Source organism: Talpa europaea, assembly GCF_964194135.1.
Source record: "Talpa europaea genome assembly, chromosome: 15".
Lineage (NCBI taxonomy): Eukaryota > Metazoa > Chordata > Mammalia > Eulipotyphla > Talpidae > Talpa > Talpa europaea.
Window position 1 is genome coordinate 24,036,238 of NC_140083.1, and position 15,221 is coordinate 24,051,458.

The 15,221-nt window shown below is 33.0% G+C and overlaps 1 protein-coding gene across 1 annotated transcript in view; it reads right to left on the reverse strand.

The window, feature by feature from the left end:
- Window positions 1–15,221, reverse strand: part of LRRIQ1 (leucine rich repeats and IQ motif containing 1) — a gene marked incomplete at both ends in the record, with an annotated part of 135,822 nt that overhangs the window by 68,509 nt on the left and 52,092 nt on the right. The window contains 3 exon segments of the mRNA XM_084254647.1: window positions 5,585–5,792; window positions 8,886–9,320; window positions 11,457–11,636. Of these exon segments, the coding sequence (XP_084110773.1) occupies window positions 5,585–5,792; window positions 8,886–9,320; window positions 11,457–11,636 (823 nt within the window).

Here is a 15,221-nt window from a genome sequence, read left to right on the forward strand (position 1 = left end):
CAGGAGGAAGATACTGTATAGAAGACTTTGCTTATTTTGATTTGGAACCATGCACACATTTAAGATAATTCTAAAACAAAGTTAGTACATAAACATAAAAAAAGGGAGAGGAGTAAGAAAGGAGAAAAAATAATTATGCTAGTGTCAAAAGACTTTAACTAATATTCCTAGGGGAATATACTCAAAGACAAATCTAATTTCAATAGATACCTAAAAATTGTTTTCAGGAATCATAGTCAGTAAACATATTATATTGTTATTTGAGATATAAAACTGTGATCCACAACTTCTGTAGCAACTAGCATAGGAAGCCAAACCACAACATTTGCACTATCAGGAAGCTAAATCACTCCTCTGCAGCAATTAAACAAGACTGATCAAGACTTGGTCAATGACCAGCAGTTTCCCTATTTTTTGTCCCTATATTCAACTCAGGACCAAGCAGAGAAAGCCACATATGCCTTCTAAGCCAACCATGTAAGAAGCCGTTGTTCTAGTTGCCCACTTCTCATCTCATGGCAGCCACCTCCAAGTCAAGCCTACTTGAAACTTTTGTTTCCATAGTAGATTCCCCACTCCCTTCCCAGCCTTTGAGTCTATATCAAAGACAAGTGATGGTGTCTGACTCCTTTGCTATAGCACAGTCTGAATAGTTTGTTTTTTCTCATTGTGGTCCTTGTTGATTTCCACCATCTAGATACGTGTGGATGTATATAAAATACATGGGAGGGGGGTGAGAGAAAGGAGAAACAAATAATTATAAATGTAATTAGGAATGAGGATTTTCTGAAGAAGAGGTATAAATATAAAATCAAATAAGTAAAAATCTTGTAGTCCTAAATTTAATTTGAAAATGTCAGTATGACATTTTTCTTAAAATTTTGCATTTTCAAACTCAGAACATTGAAAAAAATCTAAATACAAACATCATGTCAGTAGCAACAGAGCACTTTTAAAATCTAGTGTAGGATCTGCAAATACCATTCCCACTAAGGAACCAAAGATCTTTGGACAAATGAATGAATTCAGGCGTGGGGCAAAATGTATATAAAATGAACTTGGATCATTAAATTACATTAGAAAACAAAGTTTTAGAGACCTCTGAATTGAAGAGATTACAAATAAGGGACAATATGAACACCAGTAAAAATAATAACTGCAATGAAATTAAAGACATTATATATTTAAAAAATTTACATGTACATTAAATAGAACAAATTATGGTGATCTCTGAAGAATGCTTGGACAATTGTATTAATGTGAAAATTGGTAAATAAAGGAAAAACATCAAGCATTTTACCTATCTTTCCAATATGAACTATACCTCTTGTTAATGAAATCACAGATAAGTTTCTGTATATAGAGATATTTTAGTTAACAAATGAAAAAAAATGATATGTAGATTATCAACATTTTGTAAACCATTAATTATATATATATACACATATATAGATGATAGAGCAATGAATAAAATGCAAAACTTTTTATACATGGACTTTCCATTCCAACAGGATGCAGAAGCCAAAAACAAAAGAAATAATGAAAATATAACATATATGCTAAATAAATGCTATAGACAAAAATAAATCCATGATAGGGCATAGGGAACAAATGGGAGGGATTAATATTTATTTCTCTATTTTTTGTTTGGTTTATTGAAGTATAATTAGCATATAATATCATATTAATTTCAGGTGTACAACATAATGATTTGATATTTGTATACACTGCAAAATGGCTCTGATCAACTCATCAGGGATAGGACTTAAACAAAGCTTTATGCTTTAATATATACTGTGTGTTTTCCTGTTATGACCCATGAATCTGCATAGGATCAGAAATTTAATTTCCAGTCATCTCTACTAAATTTAACAGATAAATGATAATATAAAGGTGTTGATAGCAACATACAGATTCTTCTTTTAATTTATTTTTCCTTTCAAGGTTTCAATTTTTCTGTCCAGTAATCTATGATGAATTCATATTTCCTTCTAACAAATTCAAGTCAATTCCCTGGTCAGACAATTCTATACATATTAGCTATATCTGACATCTTTTTCTTCTCCAACTACCATCAATTCCCTCTCCTGGAATAGATCACACACTTGTTCCTTATGTAAGTCCTTACCATTTTCCTCCCATATTCTCTTAATATTCTAATTCTTATGGTAGTGTGGTTGCACATAAATTCTTATTCCAACAAACCATAAAATTCTATGTTCTTTTACTTCCACTATCCTTTATAATTGGAATTCCATTCACTCATGTTTACAAAGACACAAAAATATGTAATAACTGAAAGCAATATCCTATTGCTTGATCACATAAGCACTGAGAGAGCAAACAATGAATGGGGAAGCACTTTATCATGGAGTGATTCCAATACCCAGGGTTTTGCACACTCTGCAGTCTCAACAGGTAACTTTCAAAGATGCCTCATATCAGTCAACTAAAAAGGAAAAAGAATTTAAAAGAATGCTTGTGGAAGGTTTAATGGGTTAGACTTGAAAGTGATATACACACCTCAGAAAAAGGGAGGTGAAAAGTTGGGAAGTCTAGTCTGATTGTGGGCAAGGATGAAAAGGACAATGTGGCTTTTTGGAGAGCAGAGAGCAGTCTCTACCACCTCTTTCATGAAATCTTCATTTTGTTCTTTCTAAATCCCAGGTCCTTTAATATATTATGCTCTGCTCCCCAAGGGGGCTAGACAGTCTAGAATTCACTATTTTAAGATGAATAGTGTAAAAAAAACTAGATGACTGCACTAAGGAGAAAATAAAGTTGATTTTAAGAATCATGATGCACAACAAAAGAGGTTTGTTCTAAAGAAAGTTTGCAAAGAAAGGTTGACTTATGCTCCTTTTTTTTTTTACATTTTCTTACAAAGAACCTGAACCAATGGACACTAAACAGAGATATTAGTCATTGAACTAGACAGTTTCAAAAGGAATAAACTTTTCTTTATTGAGCAAAAGTTGAATAGCATTTACCATCAATGTGGAAAAGTGTATTGGTCATCTACTGATGACAGGAGGACTGCACGTAGACTGCATGATATCTTTATTCCTCATGTAGCAGAATAACATTTTGAAATAGTAACTGAGGTTTCTTTCTTTTCCTCAGAATGTCCTTGAATCTATTAACCACCCCCTCCTACCACTACCATTCAGGCATCAGTAACAGCTTTGTCTATGAATTGCCATTAGAAGTGCAGTCAGACACATTAAGGCAACTGAAATACTGACTATATTCACTAGAACCATAGAAGTAATTCTTTTGAAAACCAGGACTTTACTAGCAAGAACCAGAAATTTAATTTCAAAGCTCTTCTTTCAGTTGCTTTTGCCAAATATATTGGCCACATCTTTGACTTATATCTCTCATGCTCCACATCCCTATAACATTACCAATTATGCCTTCAAAGTATATATGCCTAGCCTCCAGGTAAATCAACTTATATTTAAGAATCTGATTTTCTTTCCAAATCCACTGTTAATACTCCGGTCCATGCAACCATTATCTCTTGTCTGGATTACTGCCATTGTCTTCTAAGTATTTTTTTTAAATTTATTTTATCATGCATACAAGAACTGGGGTACAGGCCAGAGGTTTGTGGGGGTGGTGGTGAGAGGATCCACCAGAGACAGAGTAGGGAACAGAACAGGTGGATTGACTGAAATACTCTGCTGAGGGGAGCAGCGGACAAGTCAAGAGAGGTCTGCTGTGCCATGTGGGTAGCTTGCTCCCTGGCCAGGGATCAAACTCATGCTGCAGTGGCTGCGAATAGCTTCACAGGTTGTGTCTTAACCCTTTGCACCACAAGGGAGGCCCTTAAGTAACTTTGATGCTTCTATTCCTACTTTACTCCAGTGCAATTGCAACATAACTTAATCATGTTATTCCAGTGTTTCAATTCCTCCAATATCTTCCCATATCATTCAGAATAAAAGCCGAAGTCTTTACAAAGACTTGGGATTTATAAATTCTACTCTTGGCCCCTTCATCCCCTTCTTAGTGCCCCTTAAACATTGCGCAGATGCTCCTAAATCAGTGCATTTGAACCAGATATTCCTCTGCCAAATACCCAATGTCTTTCTTACTTCAGTGTTACCTTTTCTGGTCTTCCATACTCATGCTATCTAAAATGATAAACTCCCTTGGTATTTCAATCCTGTTTTTACCTTTCTAATTTTCCCCCCTTAGTCCACATAATATTTAATAGGTATTATTTATTAGATTTATTAGTAGCACATCTCAACAGAATGTAAGCTAGCAAGATTTCTGTGTCAAGAAATATTTGCTGACTAAAAGGAAATGGTAAGTTTAGTTACTATCATTCAATTCAGGCTAAGTACCATCAATTTCCAGAGACCACATATTATGTATATTTATTTAGTTTATATTTGCTTCTTCCAACAAGATGTAAATTTCATAAGGGCAGGAATCTTGTCTGTTTTGTTCAGTTAGATTTCCTGAGCCTCAATAGTGCTTGGCAAAGAGTAGGTTCTAAAACATTTATTATAAATAAATAAAATAATGAATATAATTGGGTTGGACTTCTTTTTAAAATATGTTCTTGGTGGGCTTCCCTGGTGGCGCAAGGAGTTAAGCACTGCACTATGAAGCAATCCACAGCCTCTGCAGCATGAGTTCAATCCCCAGCTTGCCAGGGAGCAACCCACATGGCGAGGTAGACCTCTCCTGTCTTGCCCGCTGCTCCCCTCAGCAGCGTACTTAGGTCAATCTGCCTGTTCTGTTCCCCACTGTCTCTGGTGAATCCTCTTACCTCCCTCATCTCTGCCTGTGCCCCAGCTCTTGTATGCATAAATAAATAAATCTTAAAAAAAAAAAACAACATGCTCTCAGTGAGGTTGATTCAAATTTATCCCCTACTTTTATTTCTGAATTTTTAAATAATAAGTATTTGAATGTCTTTAACAATTATTTTGATAGGTTTTTTTCACATGCCTCTTGAAATAGCTATAGATCAGGCCACTTGAGAGTTGCTTTGGCTAATCAAACATTAGCAGACGTGACAGATGACACATTTGAGCAGAACCTTAAATATGACTGACTAGTTCAGCTCGAGCCCCAGTGATCAGCACAGTTTTTTTCCAAATCTGGACTACTCCTTTCTCTTAGATAAGAGGAGGGATACCCAACCTGTATGTCACATGAATGAAAAATAAGTCCAGGTATTTTTAAATCATTGTATTTTTTTTTATTTTTATACAAGAACCGGGGTACAGGCCAGATGCGTGGGAGGGTGAGAGGCTTCACAAGAGACAGAGTGGGGAACAAAACAGGTAGACTGACTGAAACACACTGCTGAGGGGAGCAATGGGAAAGACAGGAGAGGTCTTCCATGCCATGTGGGATTCTCGCAGGCCAGCTGGGATAGAACCCACAGTGCAGAGGCTGCAGACAGCTTCGCAGTGCAGTGCTCAACTGCCTGTGCCACCAGGGAGGCCCAAATAATTGTATTTTTGAGGGATGTCTGTGGTGCAGAATAACCCTGTGAAATATGACTAACACATCTATGGGTAAAAAGTAATTTGACTTTAAAAGTAAGATTAAAACTAACCTGAATAAGAATAGCAGCCTTCTCCCTTTGTTCTTGCATAGTCACAATATTTTCTGTTTTTTTATTCTTTAAAATATTTTGATTCTTCATGTAGGAATTTGACTGAGATGTGAATTCTGTTGCAGCAGCATGTAGCTGTGTAGAGAGAGGCGTTCGGCTGCACTTAATATACCCACGCCAGTATGCCTGGATCACCGAAGCTGCCATACTGTTAAGAGGAGAAAATGGTTTTCTTTTTATAAATCCACAGTTATAAATAAGAGGCCCTCATAAGCTATATTAATAAACATCCATTACATTAAGCATTATTTAAAAATTAAACCATGTCTTTACATTCATAGAAATAAAAGCAGTATCAAAACATAATTTATAGAAACCTTTTTTAAATATAGAGAAATGGATCAACAATTTATAAAGATGTGAGTACAAGGGAGTTTTATTTATTTAAGGAAGGAGATACCACCAAGATTTTGTAAGACATGGAGGATGCTGATACAAGAGTGAGGGGAGAAAAGTGACGATGCAGAAGAGAGGGGACAAGTGTTGAAGCCAATGTTGAGTTGACTAGAAGAGACGGGGTCCCCTTCACAATGGCAAGAGTAGCCTTGGAGAGGAAGGAGGGTGCCCTTCACCATTAACAGTAAGGACCCATTGGGACGTTGTTTGCTTCATTTTCTAATGCATGGACAAATACTTAAATCATACTCTTATAAACCCATAGTTCTAACATTTTCCTAACCTATATCTATTTGCCAATTTCAGGTATTGCATCAATGCTGTGTTTTATTTCCTACATCCCCCTAGGTTGTGAAACAAATTAGCAAAATTTCAATAACAGTGTACCCTGATTCTAAGAGTATTCGCTGTTTAATATTTTAACTCTCCATAATTGTACAATTTTTCATTTCCCCATTAGATTTTTGCAGGACTATTATTAAGTATAGAATATAGTACTACTACTAATAATATAAGTACTAATTATTCTTCTTAAACTCTCTTCAGATTCCTGAGTTTAGTTTTAAATGCTTTTGAAGGAGACGTAATTCTTACATATTCCCCTTCCCCAGTGCTTTCTTGAAAGAGTTTCCAACATTTTAAAACTTCCAAATTCAGTGGCATTTTTTCATTTTTCATATTAGTGATATTAAGGTAAAGTTAAATTAAGTGATAAGTTCTACCTAACATGACCACACATCCTTTTCCCCATTGTAATAAATTTTGGGGACGTAAAAAGGGATGTAACTATTTTCTATTTTTATTTTGTTTTATCATCATCATCATCATCATCATCATCACCAACATCATCATCATTTTACCTAAAATCTGTAGAAGTCTACTTTGATGAAATATTGAAGTTAGTGGATAAAACCTTTGACCAAATATAAATTATTTGTACTCCTAATTGTTGGAAAATAAAATCATGTTTCATTTTAAACTCCTCCTACAGTAAGTAGAGTTTTGCGAATTTTTCTACAGATTTAATTGACAAATAGTCATTATCTAATAGAAAACATGTACACATGACAGTGAATTTTCTTGAATCACTAAATGGCAAAGCTCAGCAAGTGGTTATACATCTTCTTTTTCCTTTATTTTTTAGGTCTTCAGTTTGTCCATATTTTTATCCCTTTTATTCCTATTATCACTTGGCTATTTTATTTACTGGATAAGAAGTTATAAAAGCAGTGTATATAAAATTTCAGTAGGCAAAAATCTAGTATTTGGACTTAATAGGGTTTTGGACATGGTATCCCAAACTATGGCAATCTGGCATATTGCATATATTAAACTGAAGGAATTTGTATAAAAAGCTTGTGTAAAAATGACTTTCTGACGGGGCCTTCCCTGGTGGCACAGCAGTTGAGTGCTGGGCTGCGAGGCTGCCCGCAGCCTCTGCAGCGCCAGTTTGTTCCCCGGCCGCTGGAGAGGGTCCCACCAAAAAAAAAAAAAAAAAAAAAAAAAAAGACTTTCTGACCTTTCCAAAAACATGTCATAAGACCCTCATGTTAGAGGTACCCTGCATTACCTGAAAGAAAAAAACTATTCTTATCTGCAGGGATATCAGAGGAATCTGAATGAAGAGACCTTGTTAAATTCCCCCCATTTTACTATTCACAGCTCACACTCTTTGTCATATGATATTTTTCCACAATTTTCACTTTTCATCAAGCCTAATATAAAAATGATCAAGTTTTAACTATTTCTTCAGGCCTTCATTTCTTTATGATGGCTTTCATGGCACATAAAACATTAAATGAATTTGCAGGCTTTTCTCTTATTAATCATCTCTTAATCTATCCTGGCTGAAACTTTAGAAAAGTATACGAAAGAGATACTTTTCCTCCACTATAGAGCAAAAGCAATCAATTAAATAAATTGATAAATTATAAATCAGTGTAAAGCCACTTTAAAAAATTGTTAAAAATTTGCATTACAAATGTTTATTAGTTTCAACATATCAAACCATTTAATATTGCTCCAGAAAAGAAATCACAACTCATATTGACAACTCCTGAAAGAATGAAGCTGGTCAAAGCAGCATTAGCTATTATGAGTACCTAGTTCAGCACCAGTTTTATAGGAGAAACTGAATCTGACCATTTTAGTTCTGTCAGTTTAACACTAATGCAGTAAGTATGAAGAAGAAAATAAATTGACAGTCTTTGTTAATTCAATAAACAAAGCCAACCATTAGCTTTTAAAGAGTGTTTAATAGTTGGAAGGTGGCCTGTGTGATTAATCTCAAAGAATATTGTCCTGTCTAGTTATGCCAAAGAAAATAGGAGCATATGCATTCAAACACTTTTGCATAAATTCTTACTAAGTGCTTATTAGGTCAATAAACAAAGGAGTAGCACGTGAAAAGGTATATTTTAGAATCTTAATAAATGATTAGCAGATCAATAAAAAAATAAGTAACACATATTGTAGTATATTTTTAAAAATTAAAAAATCTGATTATTTAAAAAGTATTCCTTATATTTCTCTAAAATAAAGCAGTATTTTATTTCTCCCAATAAAATTTCTTTTAATTAGAGATTAGATTGCAGAAAAAATATTTTCATTTAGTCATTTCAAATGAATACTAGTCAATTAAATCAGAACCTGCCAAAACGCAACTAAATTACTTTGTATTAAATTAATAATTTCTGCATATCATAAAATAGAACTAAGGAAAGCAATATGAAATATAATAGCAATTTAAATCTTTTACCAAATATAAGTTGGTAACATTGACTAAGACTAGTCATAAAAATAAAATATACACAAGTGTAAAAGAAAAATTATTTATAAATCTTACATTTTTTTCTGATGTTCAATATTTTGGCAATCCCTCTTTAGAGACATTGTCAATACTGTTTCCATGAATGGAATTCTTTTGGGGGGAATATTTGTCTTGTCTTCTGTTTTCTGACCTATTTTTTCTTGATTTCTTCTTTCTGTATCTTCACATACAGTGGAATTGATTAATGGGGAGTGATTAGAGTCAGAATCCATCCATTTCTCAGAAATATCTGCTGAGTCTGGGTTATGTTCACAAGAGTAGAAGTCTCTATTTTGCAATATGTTATCACTACTTTCAGGGGTCAAATGATTTTGCTGGGCTTCTGATTCATCTCTCTTAGTGATACTGACATCTCCATGCTCGTGCATATAACGGTATTCGTTACTAAGTGTCATCAATTTCTGAAAATAAAGGCAGAGATTTTCTGCAGCATCCAAGGTGAATATATTTCTGAAATATAATAATATATTAAATATAATATATAATATAATAAATAATAAGGATTTTTAATAAGAAGCATTATATCAGCAAATCTGAAAACGTTTATAGGTTTTGAAAATTTCCAAGTAGCCTGACTTGAACATTAAACTTTATTCAACATGCATTAAAAGCTTATTTCTGGTTGTGTATCTAAAAATTGATCTATTTTCTAACAAAATTTGGAAATATTTGTTTAGTTAATTTAGATCTCTCAATCTAGACAAAATGTCTGGAAGTTTTAGAATCATTTTTATTTTAGGTATTTTTGGTACACATGACCAGAAAAATCCATACTTTTTCCACCATAAACATGAGAAGTCATGGCAGCCTAAATTTGGAGGAATTATTTATGAAACAAAGTTTAAAGTACTTCTGCATTGACTCTTGCCATGCAAAATATTTGTATTGGACTTTTAAACAAAGAACTTATATTATGGGAAAGTTTTTATTCCCATTTTTCTCTGGAAAAAGAATCCACTACAAGGATAATTCAAATAGTTCAAGACATAACTGCTTGTGATTCTCTTAAATAATTGTTGGATCTCTATCTAACTGAGGTTATAATTTCTATGATGAATTAAACTTTCATGTTTTCCAGATTTGAGGTTCGTAATAGTAAATGTGAAGGACTTTACACTTACATGAGTCTAACTCTGGGTTACATTTTATTTACATTTCTTATTTGTTTTTTTAAATTGTCAATTTAAATTTATATTTTTTAACTATATTGAATATATAGTCACAATGCCTTAAGTAATTTTTGCAGCAATGTAGAATACAAAAAGAAAAAAAAATATTAAAAATCCCAAACAAAATAAGAGCTACAACTACTTTCTAATATTCAGAGCTAAATAGATAGTTTCTTTGGTCACAAAGATAATTATTCAAAATTAGCATAGACTTCTCCAATATATTTTTGGTATACTGTAGTTCATTTAATTTGCTGGCTAATAATTCAGAAAAGATTCAGTTTGATATTAGAAGATATCAAATGTTTATGGTTAGGTGCTGAGTTCATCACCACATGATTACACATATAAAATAGTCTATTTTCCATTTCAATTTAAAATATAAGTTACTATGATAATAAATTACTCAAAGGAATTGAAAAACATAAATTTCATTGTGAAGGATGATGTCAATTAACTATATTTCTTCGTAGATATAAGGAATACTAGTTTAGATTTGCAAAAAGATAAATGTGAAATTTGTTGAAAGTAAACATAACTTCTGAAACTATTTTTGAAGCTGTCAGATTTGTTCTCACTCTGAATATTCTATGCTAAAAAAATAAAAAAGAAAACCAACACACATAGGATGAACATATATGAAAGTATAAACAGCAGTAATTTATGTAATTTAGTAATTAAATTTAGATATTGGAACCCAATAGTTAATTAACATCATAGTTCTAGGTTTATTATAGAGTCACCATAAGTAAATTATAAAATTGCTTTCCCTTTTCATTTAAGTTTGTTTTTTTCAAGCAACACAAATTAGAAAATACAGTTATAGAAAAGTCAATTGTAATTCAATATAATCATGGCATTCAGAATTTGGGTTGTAGTAAGGGAAGTTCTCTTTCTTTGATATTGTTCTATAAGTACCCAGCTTCTGATTTGAAATTATACATGTGCTGCTTTTCTCAACTTCCAAAAATCCCTTAATATATAAATTTCATATATGTGTAATATACCTAGCATATAGATCTATTAAAAAATTGCTTTGTTTCATTATAACTGATTGCTTTATTTTCTCTTATGTTAATTTGTTAATTATTTGAGGGTAAAGCATAATTAGGTGTCTTGTCCCAATAATTGTTGAATAAATTTGTGACTGATTTATTGACTGGCAGGCTGACTGATTGCTTGTGTGCATTTGTGAAGAGGTTATCCTCATTCTTTCATTTATGTTTCTAATATATTAGGTTTTAAATTATGTTCATAGTAAACATTAGTAAATTTCAAATAGAAAAAAATGAGACTATCCCTAAAGCATACTGTTCTAATCCAAAAACTTATGATTATGTTAATTAGAATATTCTAATCACATGTATAAATTTTATCATTTCTTTTAATTATGACAAGGATAGGATAACAGCCTTACCCTTTTCCAGTAATGTAGTTCTCGATTAATAAGTTGAATTCTTTAATCTGGGATTGACAAAGTATCAAGAACTGTCCTAATTCTAATTGACAGTGCTCATCAGTGTGGCTTTCTGAATAAGAGTTTAGCATTTCACCATTGAGAATTCTTAGAGCAGGTAACACTTCAAGTAGAGAATGCCTGTTGAAAAGAGAAAAAAAAAAAGTTAATTTTGAAAATGAGATTTTATATCTGAAATAACCATGTGCCTAATTACTAATTTAAGTGCAGAATTTAGCTTAGAAAGCTCTATTAGATTTCATAGAAAAAATGACTGCTAAATTTGTTTTAAAAAAATGTATGGTATCACGTATGCTACAAAATAAGTTTTAAAGTTCATGACTTAAATTTAATTTTGTTTTTCTAAAATGAAAGTGGGAAATTCAAGTGGAGATAAATTTGGGTTGGGAGTAAGTAAAAGGTTACATAATGACACTAAAGTCAAATGCACTTTTTAAAAAAGAAGATAACAGGGGCCTTCCTGGCGGCACAAGGGGTTGGGATGCAGCCTGTGAGGCTATCCGTAACCTCTGAAGCATGGATGTGATCCCCCGCCAGTCAGGGAGCAAACCATATTTCGCAGCAGACCTCTCCTGACTCACCCACTGCTCCCTCAGCAGTGTACTTTGGTCAGTCTGCATGTTCTGTTCCCTGCTCTGTTTATGGTGAATCCTCCCCCCGCACACACCTCTGGCCTGTACCCCAGCTCTTGTATACATAAATAAATAAGTCTTAAAAAATCTTAAAAAAGAAGATAATAAAACAGTATTACTAAAAGTTGCTGTTTATTTCAGAAATAGGGGGTAAATTCTGATTGTTCACTTTAGTAGAATGATCTGAATAATTTAAAAGTATGATTTTTCTTTTTTGCTAAGTCTTAAATAACAAGCATTTTAAAGAGTTTAGCATTTAGCATAAATGATCAAAAGTGTGTATCAACTGAAAAGAAAAATAATATCAAAAACCAGGTTCAGACATCAACAGCTATCTGCCAAGTGAAACTATGTAGAAATATTTTCCAGACCTTTCACAAGGAGAGTGCGGTTCTGTTTTCATAAGGCTGCTGATGGTCACTAGCAAAATGAACTTTCTGATTCAGTAAAACTCCATAGTTAAATACCAATAGCTCCTATGAGAAAGACTACAAAACTCTGATGAAAAGATAATAAAGAAAACTAAATAAATGGAAAGTTGTACTACAAAGATATCTATACATGGATAAGAAACTTTGCTATTGTCAAGAAGACAGTTCTTTCCAATTAGGCCTATAGAATGGATACAATCCCAGCCAATATACCACAAGATATTTTGTGCACTTATTTGTACAGAACTTTTCACTGGGATGCTGGACCCACAGTGGTAGTACACATATAATAACACCTATGAGACCTTCTTGAGCAGCCATGTATCAGGTCTCATCTACTAGGCCACCTGAAGGAAGGCACTATGAATACTGCTATCATGAGAACCACAGTATTTAATACATCTATTCTTTATTTTAGTCACTATCCACAGCCATTGGGATGTGAATTCAAAGCTAGATTCTTATGTGTTCCTCCAACCCTACAGGGGTTTCTGAGAAGACTACCCTTGAACTACTAGACTTTGGTATCTGAATATTTTTTTTTAGATGCAGAGACTTCAGTTACATTCAGTTATACTAAGGGGTCAGGAAAAAATCCAAATCCATATTTTTAAAATCTAACCTATTTTGTGCGTATTAAGAACCACTGTATTAGGGAAAAAATAGACCACAACACACTATGCTAAAATCATAGATACTCAGGCTTAAACTTCAAAAGCCACTCTGAAATGTAAATGATTTTCAAAACACTTTACATTTTTAAGAAAAATATAGATTACTTGGAGACTTTAGCATAATTTATATATCAATGATGATAGAAACATTAGCTAAAATAAGAGATATTGTAGACCTATACAATTACATTTCAGTGATCTGCTCACTGATTAATATTGCCATTGGTTTTATATAAAAGGTTACATAATGACAATAAAGTCAAATGCGCTTTTTTTTTTATTTATACAAGCACTGGGTACAATCAGAAGCACGGGAGGGTGAGAGAATTCACCAGAGCCAGAGCAGGGAGCAGAGCAGGCAGAAGGACCGAAGTACACTGCTGAGGGGAGCAGCGGGCGGCAGGAGAGGTCTGCACGCCATGCGGGACCCTCCTCTGGTGGCCGGGGAGCAGCTGGGGATCGAACCGGCACCGCAGAGGCTGGCAGCTTCGCAACCCAGTGCTCAACCGCTGCGCCACCGGGGAGGCCCCAAATATGCTTTTTAAAAAAGAAGATAACAGGGGCCTCTAGTCAGAAATAATTGATGAGAAAATGAAGTAATTTCAAACACTGATAAAGTCTGAGAGGAAAAAAATCATAATTTGCTTTCATCAGATTAACAGACAGATCAACATTTTACCACAAGTATATTTTATTTAATAAATGTTTATACTACAGACACCAAAGTAATGAAAAATTAATAAATACAAACATAATATAGGACACTAAGTGTTGCAACAGGCATGTGGAAGTTGCTCAAATGTTAATTGGTGCTAGATCAGCAAGGGGGGAAATGATAATTTTATCATCAAATACTATATTTTTTGACATGGTATTGATGTAGACATTAATGTAGATATTGATGTAGATAAATATTAAATATAATATTTTAACTTGGGGGATACTCTAGAAAGTGTGATTAACTAATTTGGAAATTTTTTTTATAATTTTCATCCCCTTTAAATAGGATAAGTCCCTAAAAGTATTATTTTAGTCAGGATATTTGAATTATTTTACATATAAACATTTTGTTTGTTTGGATCTTTGAGACTGTCATAACATTTTATAATTTGTGATTTATATAATAAATATTCAGATTGAAGTTTGTATTTTGTTTTAAACATTTTTTTCCTATATTTTATTGAAAGAAACAGATCTCGGATCTGTGTTAGTAGTACACAGATTGACCTTAAGTTCAAATGCCACTTTATAAAAGTCTATGTTGAATATATGAGAAAGTGCTGTAACAAGTTGATTCATGTTAGAAATGAAGTACAAGAATACTGTGAGATCCCAACATTAGTTTCTCCAGCTGGGCTCCTCCTCGTCAAGGGCTAAATCAATATTTCATTTAGTGAAAACTTCCTGGTGAATATTCTGTCACTTAAGAAGCTCTATTAATCATTAATGAATGAAACACATTCCCATAGGAGATTCCAAACTGAGTCTGTGGATTAAGTTTTAAGAAGAGATTTTTTTAGTACATCAGTTTTGTCCGTGTTATCACTGGCTAGACATGAAAGTAAGAAGCCAATTGGGAAAATATATAACTAATCCCTTTGTTGGTATCAAGGGGTTATGTAAAGTTCATTGGAACACACTGCTTAAAGTTTGAGCTAAACCTTTCATTAATAAATCCATATTTTATAGATTACTAGATTTTAAGTCATTTAGATAAATGAATCTCAAATACATGAAAGCTCTATTGGACCAACTAAATGAAATTTAATAGGTAAAATTTTCAAGTTGGTATTACTCTAGTCTAGAAAACTTCATTTAAATACAGAAATTATAAGTAATGAAATAATATAAATGCATAAAGCACACATACTAAGTGTATTAATTCTGAGTATTTTTTCACTAGCATATTTTATTCAATAAAGTGCTCATACTCCATACAAATAATGAAAAAGTGAATTCAAAGATCAT